We start from the raw sequence: 16,092 nt of genomic DNA, 5'->3' as shown, positions 1-16,092 counted from the left end.
GTTGTTGACTTGTCGCAATCAATCACACCTTACAAAGTTTTGAGGGTTCACTTGTTTTATCATGAACAAATATTTGATTGGAAGGCAATAGAGGAGGCAGGGTGGGATAGTTCCAGACGCCAACAAGAGTGACTGACAAAAGGACACAGCACCACATGTTCCCCAATTGTCTCCAACTTGAGTACTGGGGTGGCCAGAAGAAACTTGACTTCTCAGATCGGACGAGATGAGGTATTATATTCTTTGTATGGCCGTGTCCAAAAAATATTATTGAATGTCAATGTTTTATTCGTTGTCCACATCCAAAAAATCTTAAAAACGAGCGGTTTGACGACCTTAATATTAATATAGTACTTGATCTTCAACTAATAAATAGTTTGGATTGACAGTTATTATTATTATTATAGAGTAGTTGTAATGATGGATACACTACCAGTGGTTGTACTACAACAAGTAGTTGATGAACTACATTCGATGATGGATGTATGTTCATTCATCTTATCATCTAAACGATTATATCAATATAGGTTAAACATCTTTAGACCACAAGACATATGTGTTTGTTGCAAATACTGTGATCTAAACACCAACAATATCTCAATCTTCCACCGATGTGATACCAATGGTAAGTATAGTATAGTATAGTATAGTATTGTACTCATTCATCGGTCAATCATCGGTCGATCACTCACTGACTTCAATCAACAAACAAGACCCTAGATGCATTAGATTGAAACAAGAGGATGAGGATATGAAATATTACTTGGAAACAAGAGGAGACAATGATGTACGAGCGGTGTTTAATGAACCGCTGGATGATTCATTGTCCACGTTGAGCTTCCCATCACAGGTCAATCACATCTATTTCGGTTACTCAACGTTCAATCTTCCGATTGAGCCTGGGGACATCCAGCACAGCATCACTCGTTTATCATTGAGTATGCGATTCAATCATCCTCTAAAGATTGGTTCGATACCAAACTCGGTCACAACACTACATATTGGTCGATCGTACAATCATCCCTTGGAGCATGGTATCATCCCAGACTCTGTAACCGATCTTGTTTTGGGCACTCACTTTGACCATCCAATCAAGCGCGGCGACCTGCCCTCATCACTCAAGATCCTCAACGTTGGCGGACTCAATCATATCCTCACACCAGGCGCACTCCCGTCGTCCCTTTTGGACATTACATTCGTCAGGTACACGCACCGCCTGGTACATGGAACCCTCCCAGCCTCTTTGACAATGGTGAGGCTTGCTCCTTACTACGCTCATGTCATCGAGCCCGGTGATCTCTCACCAAGTCTTAGGACACTCAGAGTTGGAGATGGCTACAACTTTGGGTTCATACCGTGTGGGCTCCCTGGCACGCTGACGAGGCTCAAGCTGGGCTTCACGTACAAACAATCACTGACAAAAGGTGCACTTCCAAACACGCTCATTGCACTCAACTTGGGATATTCGTACAATTTTAAGTTGGAAATAGGACATCTGCCGCCATCCCTTCGACGACTAAAGTTGGGACCATCATTCAACCAACAGATTCATTCAGGTGAACTGCCTCCATCACTCAATCAATTGTCCATTGGTATTTCCTTTCTTCAACAATTGAGCAGTGACGTGATGCCATCATCACTCACTTCACTCAGAGTAGACAACCTCCAGTTTCTTGATCTTACGGCGCCGTGCACATTCGATCACTGTAATATACAACAATTGATACTAGACTTTGATAGTTCATCCGACAGATTCATCATTCCTCGCAATGCCCAGTTTGGTGGTCATGTAAGCCGACTGATCTTGGAGAGATATCCATTCTACGCGCCCGAGCCCGATGTCTTTAGACAGTTCATCAGCTCAGGCATACAATCAATGCATTTTGGCAATGGATTGGTTCATAAGATTGACAATGATGGCAACAATATTCTGATCATGGATAGCAACTCATGTATGTTCTTTATTACATTGGACAAACTAGTCAATCATGCCACAGATATATTCAAGAAACCTGTGTACAGTTAATTAATTACAAAATCACGTGGTGCTCATCGATCACGTGACAGAGAACTTCTCAATCATCGACTTCAAAGACTGTGGACCAATCTCTGCCCACCCTTTGGTAAATATTATTATTATTATTATTATTATAATAATTATTGATTATCCTATTTTTAACATTAAATATAAAGAGACTAACGAACAAACCAATCTAAAACAGATATATATCTCAAGATTGAAATATATATTTATCTCTCTATCTTGATAGTTTGATAATAATGGGGGGCGGAGAATGAAGGTATGAAGTCGCGAGCGCATGGCCCAACTACTTATGATGTTGTTGGGCTTTCTGATTGGTGGTGGTGCGATGACACGTGTCATGTCGGAGTCAAACACCGGATGTATTAATGGAACATTGGTTCCTTTTGTCGGATGGAACGACACCGGAACACCCCCCCACCAGTCCCCTTCAGTCCCGGTTGGAAAGTGTCTGGTCAACTCAATGCCCGCGTCCTCACGCTGACATGCGACGAGACGCACTACTTTGTCGATGCAGTTCGACTCACATCAGCCCCCTCTGCCCCCGCGCCACACCCCACGCCATCCCCCCCACCCCACACACCCCACGGCAGTTTCCCCGGGTTTGGATGGCATCTCCGAATGTTCCCGTTTTTGGACAACCCATCTCGCAATCAACCCCAGCGCACACCCCACGACAATCTCGATATTTCACCCAATGTGTGTTGTGGGTGTGAGTGGGGGGCTTGGGGGTTGACGAGGTCAATCGAGGCTCGTTGTGTCGTTGGGCTTCTTTCGTGTCAGTATCTGGGTGTTGTCCCGGGCCCCAACCCCCCTCTTGTGGTTTGTGACACCATTGCTACCAAACAGTAATATTTGCACCATCTAGGAGTAAGTAACAAAGTTAAGTAGTGGTTAAAACTAATTAATATTAATTAATATTTTATAATTAGGAGCTTAGTACTCTTGCTTGACACGATTTATCAGTGTACACGCACGGCCCAAGACGAGACTTGTAAAAGTAGTAATCAAACCTTAGTAGCCATTTAATAGTACATTCGGAGATCCAACACACAGATATATTCATACTTATACAACTCTTTTGCATTGTAATACAGGACAAGTCACACGCTACACGTCACACGCTCACGCTAAGACACACACCATCCATCGATCCATCTCATCAACTTTGATCCATTCAACATCGATCAACATCCAACTTATACTTATATACGTACACACATATATATTATACATATATTAGAGTATTGAATGCCTAGCATCCCTTAATCAATCAATCCAATCAATCATATATTTTTAAAGTTGTTATATTACCGAATATTATATATTATTTATTATTTTTTTTAAACTACCATGTATCCACATCGACTACACAATACCAACTATCTTTCATACCTCATTCGAAGGTCCAATGGAGAGAAGGTATCAATCAACAACTATGAGATACCGGAAAGAGGTGAACTTGAATCTATAACCCAGTTCAAAAGTAAGTCATGACCCACGTGTGCCAAGGCCCAAGGTATAACCCCCTAAGGCCTCGACCCCTCACACAACACCACTCCATTCAAACAAATACTTACAACGATCTATTCTTAGACGGAGAGTTCCACTTTGTAAGACGCAAGCTTGAGAATAACAAGAATAACAAGATAAGGAAGAATGAGCAGGGATACTCATGGAAACAAAATGGCTCCGAGACAAAGATAAAGCAGTCCAGTAAGGTCGTTGGCTTCAAGCGCACGCTCACTCTCCAGGACGCCAAGAAGGACTTCAAGCTCTGGGAATTCACCGTGGCCGACTCGGACGGCGTCGAGAAGCGCGAGCTCATCCTGCGGCACTTCCTCCGCGACAGCGACGACAACAACCAGAAGAAGACCTATCCCGACCCCGACAACAACATCATCTACACCACCCCCGAGGACTACGCAAACGAGAAGATGTCTCAGATGAGTGCGGGCGGCAGTCCGGCGCACGGACACATGCCTCTCGTATCTTATGGTGGCAACAACATCAACATCAACATCAACTATCCCCACAACAACATCAACACCAACAGTAACAACAACAACCACAACAACACCAGCCATCACGCCAACACGAGCCATCTGAACACACACCACCAACACAATCAGTTCAACTCGTACATGTATCAAACCCCGACGCCCAACCAGCAACCGGCACATCATCAGTCCATGATGTCCAACCTTCACTCGAGCGACTATAATTCGCCCGTACTTTCGCCATTCCCCACCCGATTCGTTTCTGATATATCATCCAACAACTCCACGCCACAATACTCCAGCTCTTCCACAACGAGTACCCAATGGAACTCGACCCCGCCCCAGCAAGTACCCATGCCCAGCAAGCAAGCCGCGGACTTCCACGCCATGCCCTCACACCTGCCGCCACCCTTCCACCTGTCCGATGTTGGCACCTACCAACAGAGCGGTGGCTTCCAGGAGTTCCCACCCTACCCCTCGCAGTCGTCGCATAAGTACGCCGGAGGTGGAGGTGGCTATCACCAGACCAACAACCGCATGGAGCCACTGTCCACCAGCTCATTCCAGAGTGGTGGCGGCAGCAACACACCCACCCTCCGAAGTGTGCCAAGCACATCGCATACCAGTAACTCGGGCGCACCAAACATCTCCATGTTGGTGCAGATGAACGACAACAATAGCAACAACAATCAAATGTCGCATCACCAGATGAACACAACGCCCGCACCCCTGACCCTGCCACGCCTTACGCCGTACCCTGGCCCCAACCCATTCCACAACACAAACATGGGCATGCTCAACAGTGGCATGGGCGCACCACTGCCATCGTCCTTCCAGCCAAAGACCAAGAAGGTGAAGGGAGACCACGACTTCTCCAACAACATCGATACCATGGTGCCAACGACCACGTCGCCGTTTGGTGCCAACACCGGCTTGGGCGGAACGCCGCCCATGCTATCCAGCGCCGCTATGGGCAGTTCGATCGAGTTCTTGCCCGTGCCATCGCAGCCCTTCATGAAGAAGGAGCCACCCGTCTCTATGTTGCCCTCTGCAACCAAGAGAAAGGAAAGAGAGTAGACCGCCCCGCCCGATACAGGTAGTACCGGAGGAACCCCCCAACCACTCAAGCAATAAATGGAGATCGCCAAGTCTAGTACTTTGCATTCCACCAAGCTAGAGGCAGCATCCAGCCAGTGATACCCCGCACCAAGTAGGCAGAGGTATCCTTGCATGCTCGATTGACCAAGTTGTATTATTACCGAGACCCATTCAACATGTTGAATAAAGAGAGGGATACCGAAGACATCCGCCACCGATGGTGATGTCAACATCCAATGAATGAGTGATTGATTGATTGATTGATTGATTGATTGATTGATTGAGCGGGATATGCCCAAGTTTATGCTGGGATGTTGTCAACAGTGACTGGCTTCTTGCTGACTTGGTGACAGTGCTTGCATGTGCGCAGCTCTTCACTGTCGTAGAATCGAAGCATGATTGGCTTGAGCTCGAGACCGAGGTCGAGAGTCTTGACATTGAATGACTCCTCGTATAGTAGCTCGTGACAGTGGTCGCAGTACCATGTAAGACGGTCGATTGATGCTGGAGTCCTCTTTTGTTCGAGCACCAGACCAATAGTATCTCTGTAGCGTTGTGGTGAATGTGGAGTGTTTCCTGGCAACAAGAAGCACTCTCCCTCACGGATTCTAACATCCTTATGTACACCATTATCCACAACCTTCAATATCATATCGCCCTTGAACTGATAGAAGAACTCCTACATTACTACTTTGTTAGTCATATGATATGATTGATTGATTGATTGAATGAATGAGTTGATTGAGTTGAACTTACATCAGTTTGATTGATGTGATAATCTGTTCTTTGGTTTGGACCTCCGACGATCATAATGATATATGATGAGTCATGTTCATAGATGAGCTTTGCATTGACAGGTGGCTCTAGCAAGTGCTTGTGCTCCTCTACCCACTACAACAACAAGGTAATTAGTCAATGATTCAATATGTCGGACATGCATGCCTCTGTCTGTTTCTCCTACCCTACACACGTCATCATCATCATCCCTAACCTCACTTCACTTCATTTCACTTCAATCTCAACGTTAGCCTACCTTGTTAATATTAATTGGTGGTAACATGTTGGTATATTTAATTCTTCAAAGCTAAGTAAGTTATTTGTATAACAATGATGTTGTTGTATTAAACTTCAACTTCAACTTCATTCATTCCCACAACAGCACATTGTTCATCTGAATTCCAGTTCGGGACAAACAAAGTGTTGGGATCTAAATTAAAATGATTTTTTTTTAATTTTTTCATCACTCTGGGTACTTTCCATCAGCTGATTGAGAGTTCCGACCCATCACACTCTCTTTCCACACTCATCAGCACTCTCACTCACTCAAAAATCATCCAACTAGTGTTTGATGTTCATTGTGCATTCACGTGAAATAGATATAGTTATGTAAGTGTAATTGTTACATCATCATCAACGATGACCCATTATCATCATCAACACTTTAGATGATGCTTAGCAACCACACAGATACAGGTGACCCAGGGTCAGTACATTCAGTTGATTGAATGATTGATTCATTCATTCATTCATTAGCCTACCCTGGTTTATCGATTGATGGATTGATTGATTGATTAATGGGTTCGGTCGATCACCTACAACAGTCAACAAACATACATCATCAATCATATATCAATCATACACCAATCAAACAATCAACTTAATTCATTCAGACTTGTTAACTAACATCAACATCAATCAATCACCGTTGCGATAACTTATGAACCAACCAAAATAGAATAGACAATGTTTGTTGCCAGAAGATTAACCAACAAGGTTAACAACCTTAAGGTTGTCAGAGCTGCTGGATCAGCCCCAGTCAGAGCCGGCTTCCAAAAGAGACGTATGTAGTAATCACAACTCAATCACTCAATCACTCACTCGATCAATCAATCAACTAACTCAATATATAGACTACATCAGATCTACAAAGGGATCATACACTGCTGCTAAGGTCACTAGCGAGCAACAGTACCTCGATCAGTTCAAGAATGAGTTTGACGCAGTGCCACAGGATAACTCTGAGGAGGTCAACTTGTCCACCTTGTCCGATAACCAGGGTGTCGTCCACCAGGTTATTGGTGCCGTCGTCGACGTTTACTTCCCACACGGCAAGCTGCCACTCATCTACGACGCCTTGGTCGTCGAGTCCTTCCAGGCTGAGAACGTCGAGAAGGTCATTGAGGACCTCAACAACCCAGCACTCGAGGGCAAGCTGGACCTCTCCAACGTGCCAATCTCCAACATCAAGTTGGTGCTCGAGGTTGCCCAGCATCTTGGTGACGGTATCGTGCGTTGTGTCGCCTTGGAGATTACTGATGGTCTCTCGCGTGGCCAGATCGTCTTGAACACTGGCGCCCCACTGCGTGTGCCAGTCGGTCGTTCCACCCTGGGCCGTATCATGAACGTCATTGGTGACCCCATCGACGGTTGTGGACCCATCAAGACTGACACCAAGTTGCCCATCTGGAGAGAGCCACCCAGATTCGACGAGCTGGCCCCATCTGCCTCCATTCTCGTCACTGGTATCAAGGTTATTGACCTGTTGACCCCATACGCCAGAGGAGGAAAGATTGGTCTGTTCGGAGGTGCCGGTGTCGGAAAGACTGTGCTCATTCAGGAGCTCATCAACAACGTCGCCAAGTCCCACGGAGGTTTCTCTGTGTTCACTGGTGTCGGAGAGCGTACCCGTGAGGGTAACGATCTGTACCACGAAATGGTCACCGCTGGTGTCATCAAGCTCAAGGGTGAGGGCGAGACCTTCTCCACTGAGGGCTCCAAGGTGTCCCTGGTGTTCGGTCAGATGAACGAGCCCCCAGGAGCTCGTGCTCGTGTCACTCTCACCGGTCTGACCGTCGCCGAGTACTTCCGTGACGTTGAGAACCAGGATGTGTTGCTGTTCATCGACAACATTTTCCGTTTCACTCAAGCCGGTTCTGAGATGTCTGCCTTGCTCGGTCGTATCCCATCCGCCGTCGGTTACCAGCCAACCCTTGCCACTGATATGGGTTCCATGCAGGAGCGTATCACTACCACCAAGAACGGTTCTATTACCTCTGTCCAGGCCGTCTACGTGCCAGCTGATGATCTTACTGATCCAGCTCCAGCCACCACCTTCGCACATCTTGACGCCACCACTGTGTTGTCCCGTGCCGTCTCTGAGCTCGGTATCTACCCCGCCGTGGACCCATTGGACTCGACCTCCCTGATGTTGGATCCAAACATCATCGGTGAGGAGCATTACAAGGTCGCCACCGACGTCCAGAAGATCCTCCAAGAGTACAAGGGTCTGCAGGATATCATTGCTATCTTGGGTATGGACGATTTGTCCGAGGAGCAAAAGACCACTGTGTTCCGTGCCCGTAAGATCCAGCGTTTCCTCTCGCAGCCATTCGAGGTCGCCGAGGCCTTCACCAACATGAAGGGTGCCTTGGTGCCACTCAAGGAGACCATTGAGTCTTTCAAGGGTATCTTGGCCGGCAAGTACGACCATTTGCCAGAGGCCGCCTTTTTCATGGTTGGCGCCATCGGTGACGTCGAGGAGAAGGCCAAGGTCTTGCTCGCCTCTGCTGAGGGTGAGACCAAAAAGGAGAGCAAGGTCAACGCCGCTGGCGAGTCCACCAGAGAGTCCACTCGTGACAAGATCAGACGTCTGTCGGACGAGGCCTACAACTCCAAGATTGCTCAGATGAAGAAGTATGGCGTCGACACCAAGGAGCTTGAGGAGCTTAGAGCCGAGTTTGAGAAGACTTTCGACAGAGAGGTTGCCGAGATCGAGAAGGTCCTTGGAAAGTAATCTTGTGCGTTCTGCATTGGGCACTCAACATCTACCATTCAACCCTTTGGAACCAGACCAAGACATTCATTCATTCCTAAAACACAAACATAAAGATATATAATTGTAATTCATACATACCAGGGATATCGGCAGTCTTTAACTTTCCCTATTCTTCTCAAATAATGTTACCATGGTTATCAATAATCTAATTAATTGAGGGTACCGATCGGGAGCAAAAAGGAACCCTGGTTCTTTCATGATAATTCACCAGGACAGGTCTCAGGTTGATCAGACCATGAGGATTACTTGGGGAGGGTATATGATTTTGAACAAGTTGTTGCAGTAAGAGACCTTGGTTAATCTTAATTATCATAGATGATATTAACAATCAAATATATCTGAATCTTATAATAATGGGATTGATTGCTTACTATTGATTAACTTTCCAAAGTTAATTAGTTGATTAAATGATTGTCCAATTCTTCTCAATCAATCAACCAAACACCCTTCCCTCATTAAGTTCTCCCACACATTCCAGGTCCAATCCAGACTGATCATTCGTGTGGTTATTTGACAATGTAATATCCAGTATTTCGTTTATTGTGTTGTACATGTAAGTCCTAACTCCTTGGAGATGTTCCACCACGATGTGAATCCTCATGATGTAGTTCATCAGAGTTACCCAATCGTGGTCGCTCAAGGAAGTTGGCTGCCTTGTTTGAGGATCCATTGACCGGATGACTTATCCTCATCCAATGATGTGCATCGTTGTTGGCCGCTGAGGATGTATCAGACGGATTGTCCACTGAGTTTGGTGGTGTAGCGTCAGAATCGCCAGACTGGTTCAGCTTGGAGAGCTCCACCTTGGTGAGCTCCAACTCACAAAAGTCGTATATCAGCTGCTCATTGATGAATAGATAGTCCACAGCGTTGGAGTCGAGGTGGCGCTTGTAGACCGACAGAGAGAACTTGGAAAGGAATGCCTTGAACTCTTGATATCCGTTTGGCAGTTCGCCAATCGTCCTGATCAAGATACATGGTCGCAACAGTTGATGTGGGTCCTTTGAAACCACCTCTCCAGAGGATGTGAGTGTGACGAATGGCATATCCATGTCTTCATTAAACTCCACTGGGTTCTGAGAGATACTATCTACGTATGGATGGAATGGTGCGGCCTGATGTTTCAAGAAACAGTCCTTGATGAACACCCATTCAAATCTGGTTGATTGAGTGATTGAGTAAGTTAGTATGATGGAGATAACAGTGGGATTAATAAGATAACTTACAGACTGAACTGTTCAGTGATGGATGGTAGAGTAAGGGCGAGATCAAGGAATTTACAGGCAGCCAACACAAGCTCACAGAACTCTGCATGGGAAAGGATATCAATCTAATGGCAGCCATGTTAGTCAATCAATTCAATCAATATGTGCATGAGTGAATATTAATATTACCATTTCTGTAAGGATGACTGGCCAGAATGGACGAAGGTTCTCATGTGATATTCTAACGAGTAGCACACGAAGACACTGGAACACTTGGAGATGAAGCAAGATGGCATTTGGTATGCGAAGAGATTCGACAATCTTCTCGAGCACCAATGGTAGTATTGACAGGTGTTGGTTCTCTGCTCCCGACCATAGAATGAATGACAGTCGCTTCAAATGTCTGGCACGATTAATTGATTCTGTCTCCTTATTGAATGTCAATGCCGATGGTGGTGTCCATGACTTGCTTAGCAGTTCTACACAAGTTTCGGGTGTATTATGATGATTAGAATATGTTGTTATGACTCGATCCCCCTACTACTCACTTATAAAATCCGAGAAGGCAGTCTTGTCGTGGATCATTATCTGATTGATGAACTTTCCAGCTTGCTCCAGTGACTTGATGTCCAGTTTGAAAAAGTCATTGTCAAAGAAGAGCTCCAGTGTGTCCTTTCGAATCGACTTTATGTTGTAGGGATACTCTGCAAGTGATGCAAAGAGTGTGGCAGCATAGCATGTGTTCTCACGATGATGTTCACTATGAACGATTGGTGAGTGGGATGTTGGATGGCGATGGATGGATGAATGAATACATACCCTTTGGACTTTAGATATGGTACTACGTTGTGCAGTGAGTTGGCCAAGAGTGTGGCCACCTTCTCTTTGTCGTCAAAGATGGTGTCCAACAGTGAGGCCAAGGTGGATGAGAGTTGCGACAGTGACTTGAGACCCACTTGTGATCGGAGTAGTGATTCCTTCTTGAGGTAACTTCCAGAGTCATGCTCGTCTGTGGTTCGACCGCCTTGACGCTGGGCATTGTTGCTGGTAGAAGCTGAGGCAGAGTTTGCGGGGGCATTGGAGTTTGATGCCTCCTCACCGATGGTGGTGCCGGCATAGGTGTAGGCCGAGGGAGGCGTCTGAAGCAACGAGGCTGGCAGGGAGGCAGCGAGGTCGGCCGGCTGAGTACGCATCGAGTTGTCCGCTAGACTGCTACCTGGGGCAACATAGAGCGCAGAGACATCGTTGAATGACTTGCCACTGATAACAAAACAGGCCTCAACAATCTTGGGCACCAAGTCTTGCAGGTCCTTCTTGTTGACACGGCTGCTATTGGCCTTGACTGTGGTGGAAGCCGGACCACCCTTGACCTTGTCGTCCGAGCAGAACTTGCGGATGTATAGATTGAGAATCTGAAGCTGTGACACATAGGTCATTGGGTTCAACGATGAGAGGGACTCCCTGGTGAAGGCCTGGAACGAGTTGAGCATGGCGCCCTCCGAGTAGATGCTGGCTTCATCGATGTACTTGTAGACAAAGTCGTAGAGGGCCGACTCCTTTAGGGCGATCTTGTGCAGTACGCTCTTGGAGATGTTCCTGTGAGCGCGCTCCTGTGCGTGCAGGCCGGCCAAGATCTGTGAGCACGATTTGAACACGGTCTCTTCGCGCACCGACTCCATGCTGCTCAGGATCTCAATGATAACCTTGCGTGTCGTGGCGTCGCCACCCAACAAGTCGGACTTTTGCCACACCTCAATGATGGAGCTGATGAACTGCATCGGATACTTGGTCATGAGTGGGTCAAAGATGTGAATGATGAGATCCTGTATCGCGTACTTGTTGTGCGTGTCGGAGGAGACATCCGTTGACATGGATATCTTGGACTGGGCCGACTTGGGACTACCCCAAAGCTTGATAAGTGGTGTGATGATGTTGGGCAGGTCGTCCAGCAGCTCGCCCTTCAGCTTGCCAATGGGTGTGAGCGCTGTGGATGGGTCCATCTCGCTGGTGAACACGTCCTTAACAAAGTCGGTGAGCAGACGCACGCCACCCCTTGAACTGCTCTGCGTCTCCTCGACGCTGACCTGGAAAGGTGTGAGTGGCTCGATCACAGACATCTTAAAGATAAAAGCGATGCTCTTGAGCAACACAATGATGTCCCTGGATGTCAGACTGTCGTAGAGGGAGCGTGTGTCGAACGAGCCAACGAGCTCGCGCAGACAGTTCATGATGGTGGGTGCCACGGTGGTCAGCTCTGTCGAAGTGGCCATTCTGGGTAAACAGAAATTGATAAAGTCCAGCCAGTAGAAGCGAATGTTGAAGCGAGCCGATGATTGTGTTAGGCCAAGAATAGTGGTGTGCAAGAAGAGCACAGACTTGGTGATGGATGTCGGTGAAGTGTTGCCAGTGGCTGCCAGTGAGTCTTGTGTGACGTTGTTGCTACCGCCACTTCCTCCCGAGCAATCAATCGAAACAATTGAACGCAACAGTGCTAAAAGATGCACCTGTAGCACCATGTTGTTGGTTGACACGGCTTGAGCCAAGTTCTGGAGAATGGGCTCCTGAATGTTGTTGGCCACCTCGAGAGCCTTGACTGGCTGCAGGGTCGTCTGCACCAGCAGATACTGCAGGAACTCGGCGGCGCAGATCTGGACCACGCCATTCTGCGAGACGATTGACTGTCCATCGGGTGTCGACTGGTCGATAGAGGGCGGCACGCTGCCCTGCATGAAGCGGAGCGCGACCACAACGAGCAAGTCAATATATGAGTTGGCGGGCATGTATGAGAAGTCGGACGCGGCCTCGCCGCTCTGCTTGTTCTGTGCCGATGACGCATCAACTGTGCTACTGCCATTGACAAACATGTATGGTGCGGTCTCTGGCTGTCTGTTTGTGGCGGGAGCTTCTGTAGCAGGCGACTTCTGGCCGGCACTACCTGCATCAACGCTTTGCGATGTGTTCAACGTCACAATGTCCTTGGAGATGGGTTTCTCAATGACGTGCTGGATGAACAGTTTAAAGTCGCACTCAATGATCGACTTGAGTATCTTGAAGGCGTATATCACACGTCGCGCATCATAGATTGAGTGATAAATGTGATTGGTGCGTATTGTCGACTTGTCCAACAGAATGCGTAGCAGTGGGTCGAGAATGCGCTCAGCCTTGCCAATGCTGTCGGCGAGCCATGTATGGCCTGTCAAACGGATGATGGGCTGGTCGTCGTGCAACGAGTCCAGCATCAGGAACAGCGTGTTGGAGAATGGCAGCGTCGTGTTGCCAAGCTCGCCAGTCAGACGCCAGAACAGGGCAAACTTCTGATAGCCCTCCACACGCTTGTTGATGTCAGTCTCTAGCATTGCCTCTGAGATGACACTGGAGCAGGCGTACTCATTCATCTCGCGAAGTGAGAGGTAGAGGTTGGCTACCTGGTAGTGCACCGCGCAGTTCTGGGGCTCGAGCAGTGACCAAAGCTTCTTGGCGAGCGCAGTGTAGTGGCTGTCCGTGATGATCTTCCTGAAGCTCTTGCTGAGGCTTGTCTCGGCCTTGTTGTTGGTCATGCTGATGATGGCCTTGATCGCGAGGCAGCAGATGAACGGGTTGTCCGACAGACAAAAGTTGTAGATTGGGAAGAACCAGTTGGGCATTGAGGTTTCGAGCGCGGCAGGCGCAGGCGACGATGGTTTGAACTGGTGGAACAGACCGCCCAGGACCTGGAGCGAATGGTCCAGAATGATAAAGATGTTGCTGCTGGGCGAGCAGGTGAAGTTGATGGCGTTGGACGCCACCAAGTGGCTGCCACCCGAGATTGAGAACTGCACCTGCTGGGGCGGTGGCATGTTGAGCTGCGAGAGACTGTCACGCAGGTAATCGCACAGCAGCACAAAGTACTCACGGAACGCCTCGATCGACTCAACAATCGACGTCTGGACTGCGGGCGTCATCTCCACGATGATCTTTCCAATGACGCGTAGACAGAGATGTGTGTAGGCAATGATCAGTTGGTTGTCACGCGGGCGAATGATGTTCTTCATAGCACGCACGATGGCCAACAGCATGGCGGGCAGGTACTGTGTCTGCACCTCCTCGACCGACAGCGGCATGACGTCCAAGAAGCTCTCGACCAGCTTCAGACGCTCTGTCGCCTCGGCCAGCACCGACTTGACGTTGTTAAAGGCCAACATCTCGTTCAAGAAGTTCCAGATCAGTGTCTGATCGGCAAGAGCAAACACCTCGTCTGCGTACCTAACCACGTCCTTGGAGAAACTGTAGCCTTCCTTGAACTTGTGCAGGCATCGCAATATATCCACAATGATGCCGTCCATAATAACCTGGAACTCATCCTTCTGGAAGAGGAATGTGAGAATGATCAATGGTGACACTATCTCCTTGTTCTGTGCCTGTTGTGTGCTCTGTTGTTGTTGCTGTTGCTGCTGTTGTAGTTGTTGTTGTTGTTGTTGCGCTGTCTCATTCGTATTCAAGAGATTGATCAATAGTTGCTAGATTGATTGAGTGATTGATAGAGTTAGATGGAGATCGATCAACATTTGGCCCCGGGGCTGTACTTACCCTGAATGCATTGATCGTTGGCTGTCTGCCATACTTGATGAAGTAGGCTTGATGAGCCTCCTTGTCATTGCCAAGCAGCCATGAGTTGAGACGCTTGTTGAGTGAAGCATCCTTGTAGGTGACCACCCTGACTGCAGCCTTGATAATGTTCTCCAGTGCACTGTCCGAGAATATCTTGATTGAGATTGGGAAGAATCCAGTGATCAACTCCAACATACTCCTTCTGACCAACACTGATGTGTCAGACAATGATTCATACATGGCCTGAGCCACCAAAGTGTCCTTCTCTGGTAAATATATAGCTGTGATTGATTGATTGATTGAGCAGTTAGTGCATGAGGGCGAGGCGAGGACCATGGGATATACATACCTCGAAGAGAGAGATCATCAAAGTTCTTGGGAAGATGTGTAAGGAGGTACTCGATACCAGCCTGTCTGTTGTTGGGTGTGGTGACAAGGGTCTTCCAGAGGGCGTGATAGAACATTGGCGTGGAGGTCTCGCGACAAAACGCTTCGAGTAGCTTCTTGACCGCTTCGTACATCTCTCCAGTGCCCTCATCCAATCCTGGCAGCAATGAAGAGACTACACCATTGAGACAAGAATGTAGCTTATGACCCATCGGTAACAAATGCTTCTCATACAATGACAACACCTTGTATCTCACATCAGTGCTTGCGAATCTAAACAACGGGAACAAGCCCGTAGCGTATATTGATATGTCTGTTGACAGCTTCTCTTTCTACATTTAATTGAGCGTCAGTATGAGTGAGGTGATGCTGATGAATGAGAGTACATACACCTATTCGACTAAAGATCAATGCGTAGGTGTCTAGAGTCTGACTGTGACAGCCACTGGGTAATGAGGGATTGAGACATTGTGACATGCGCTTGGAGAGCAGTAGCTTTGGTTGTATACAGTTTGACTTTGGATACTTCTCAAACAGCTTGCTTAGCTTACCTAGCCACTTTACCAAGTCTGCCCATTCAGCTGACTTTGCAAATGCCACCAACACCGTATTCAGTTCATCGTTGAACTGTTTATACTTTGGATCGCTGGCTGCGCCATCTACATCATTCAATTCCAATGTGTTAGTATCTCAATGTCATCGGCAATCATTCATTCATTCTTTCATTGTTCATAATTCATGTTGTTCATATCCTACCTTCCAACTCCATGTTCATTGAATGTCAATTGATTGATTGATTGATAATGATTGATTGATAGTGATTGATTGATTGATAATGATTGATTATGTACAAGATAATATATATATTAGTTGAAGATAGATAGATAGTGAACAAACACAATCGAATATGGATAATGAATGAATGACCCTTAAAGACAA

The 16,092-nt window shown here is 47.2% G+C and overlaps 5 protein-coding genes across 5 annotated transcripts; 3 read left to right on the top strand and 2 right to left on the bottom strand.

The window, feature by feature from the left end:
* Positions 1–772: 772 nt before the first annotated feature.
* On the top strand, positions 773–2,020 carry SAMD00019534_111630 (hypothetical protein; the record flags this gene model as incomplete). Its single annotated transcript, XM_012893492.1, has 1 exon — positions 773–2,020. A coding segment is annotated over one exon (1,248 nt), but the record flags the coding sequence as incomplete, so codon positions are not given.
* Positions 2,021–3,394: 1,374 nt separating this feature from the next.
* On the top strand, positions 3,395–5,118 carry SAMD00019534_111620 (hypothetical protein; the record flags this gene model as incomplete). Its single annotated transcript, XM_012893491.1, has 2 exons — positions 3,395–3,527; positions 3,638–5,118. 2 exons carry the CDS (start codon positions 3,395–3,397, stop codon positions 5,116–5,118), a joined length of 1,614 nt encoding a protein of 537 aa, XP_012748945.1.
* Positions 5,119–5,443: 325 nt separating this feature from the next.
* On the bottom strand, positions 5,444–6,199 carry SAMD00019534_111610 (hypothetical protein; the record flags this gene model as incomplete). The annotated part of the gene is made up of 3 exons (XM_012893490.1): positions 5,444–5,818; positions 5,896–6,030; positions 6,173–6,199. Coding segments are annotated over 3 exons (537 nt in total), but the record flags the coding sequence as incomplete, so codon positions are not given.
* Positions 6,200–6,882: 683 nt separating this feature from the next.
* On the top strand, positions 6,883–8,932 carry SAMD00019534_111600 (hypothetical protein; the record flags this gene model as incomplete). The annotated part of the gene is made up of 2 exons (XM_012893489.1): positions 6,883–6,979; positions 7,050–8,932. 2 exons carry the CDS (start codon positions 6,883–6,885, stop codon positions 8,930–8,932), a joined length of 1,980 nt encoding a protein of 659 aa, XP_012748943.1.
* A 602-nt stretch (positions 8,933–9,534) lies between these two features.
* On the bottom strand, positions 9,535–15,928 carry SAMD00019534_111590 (hypothetical protein; the record flags this gene model as incomplete). The annotated part of the gene is made up of 9 exons (XM_012893488.1): positions 9,535–10,132; positions 10,201–10,304; positions 10,369–10,658; positions 10,728–10,939; positions 10,999–14,675; positions 14,746–15,047; positions 15,116–15,485; positions 15,544–15,812; positions 15,910–15,928. 9 exons carry the CDS (start codon positions 15,926–15,928, stop codon positions 9,535–9,537), a joined length of 5,841 nt encoding a protein of 1,946 aa, XP_012748942.1.
* Between the last annotated feature and the right edge of the window lie 164 nt (positions 15,929–16,092).

Source organism: Acytostelium subglobosum, assembly GCF_000787575.1.
Source record: "Acytostelium subglobosum LB1 DNA, scaffold: scaffold31, whole genome shotgun sequence".
NCBI classification, from domain to species: Eukaryota; Evosea; class Eumycetozoa; order Acytosteliales; family Acytosteliaceae; genus Acytostelium; species Acytostelium subglobosum.
The sequence above is the reverse complement of the archived record's forward strand: the minus strand, read 5'-3'. Positions and strand labels throughout refer to the sequence as shown.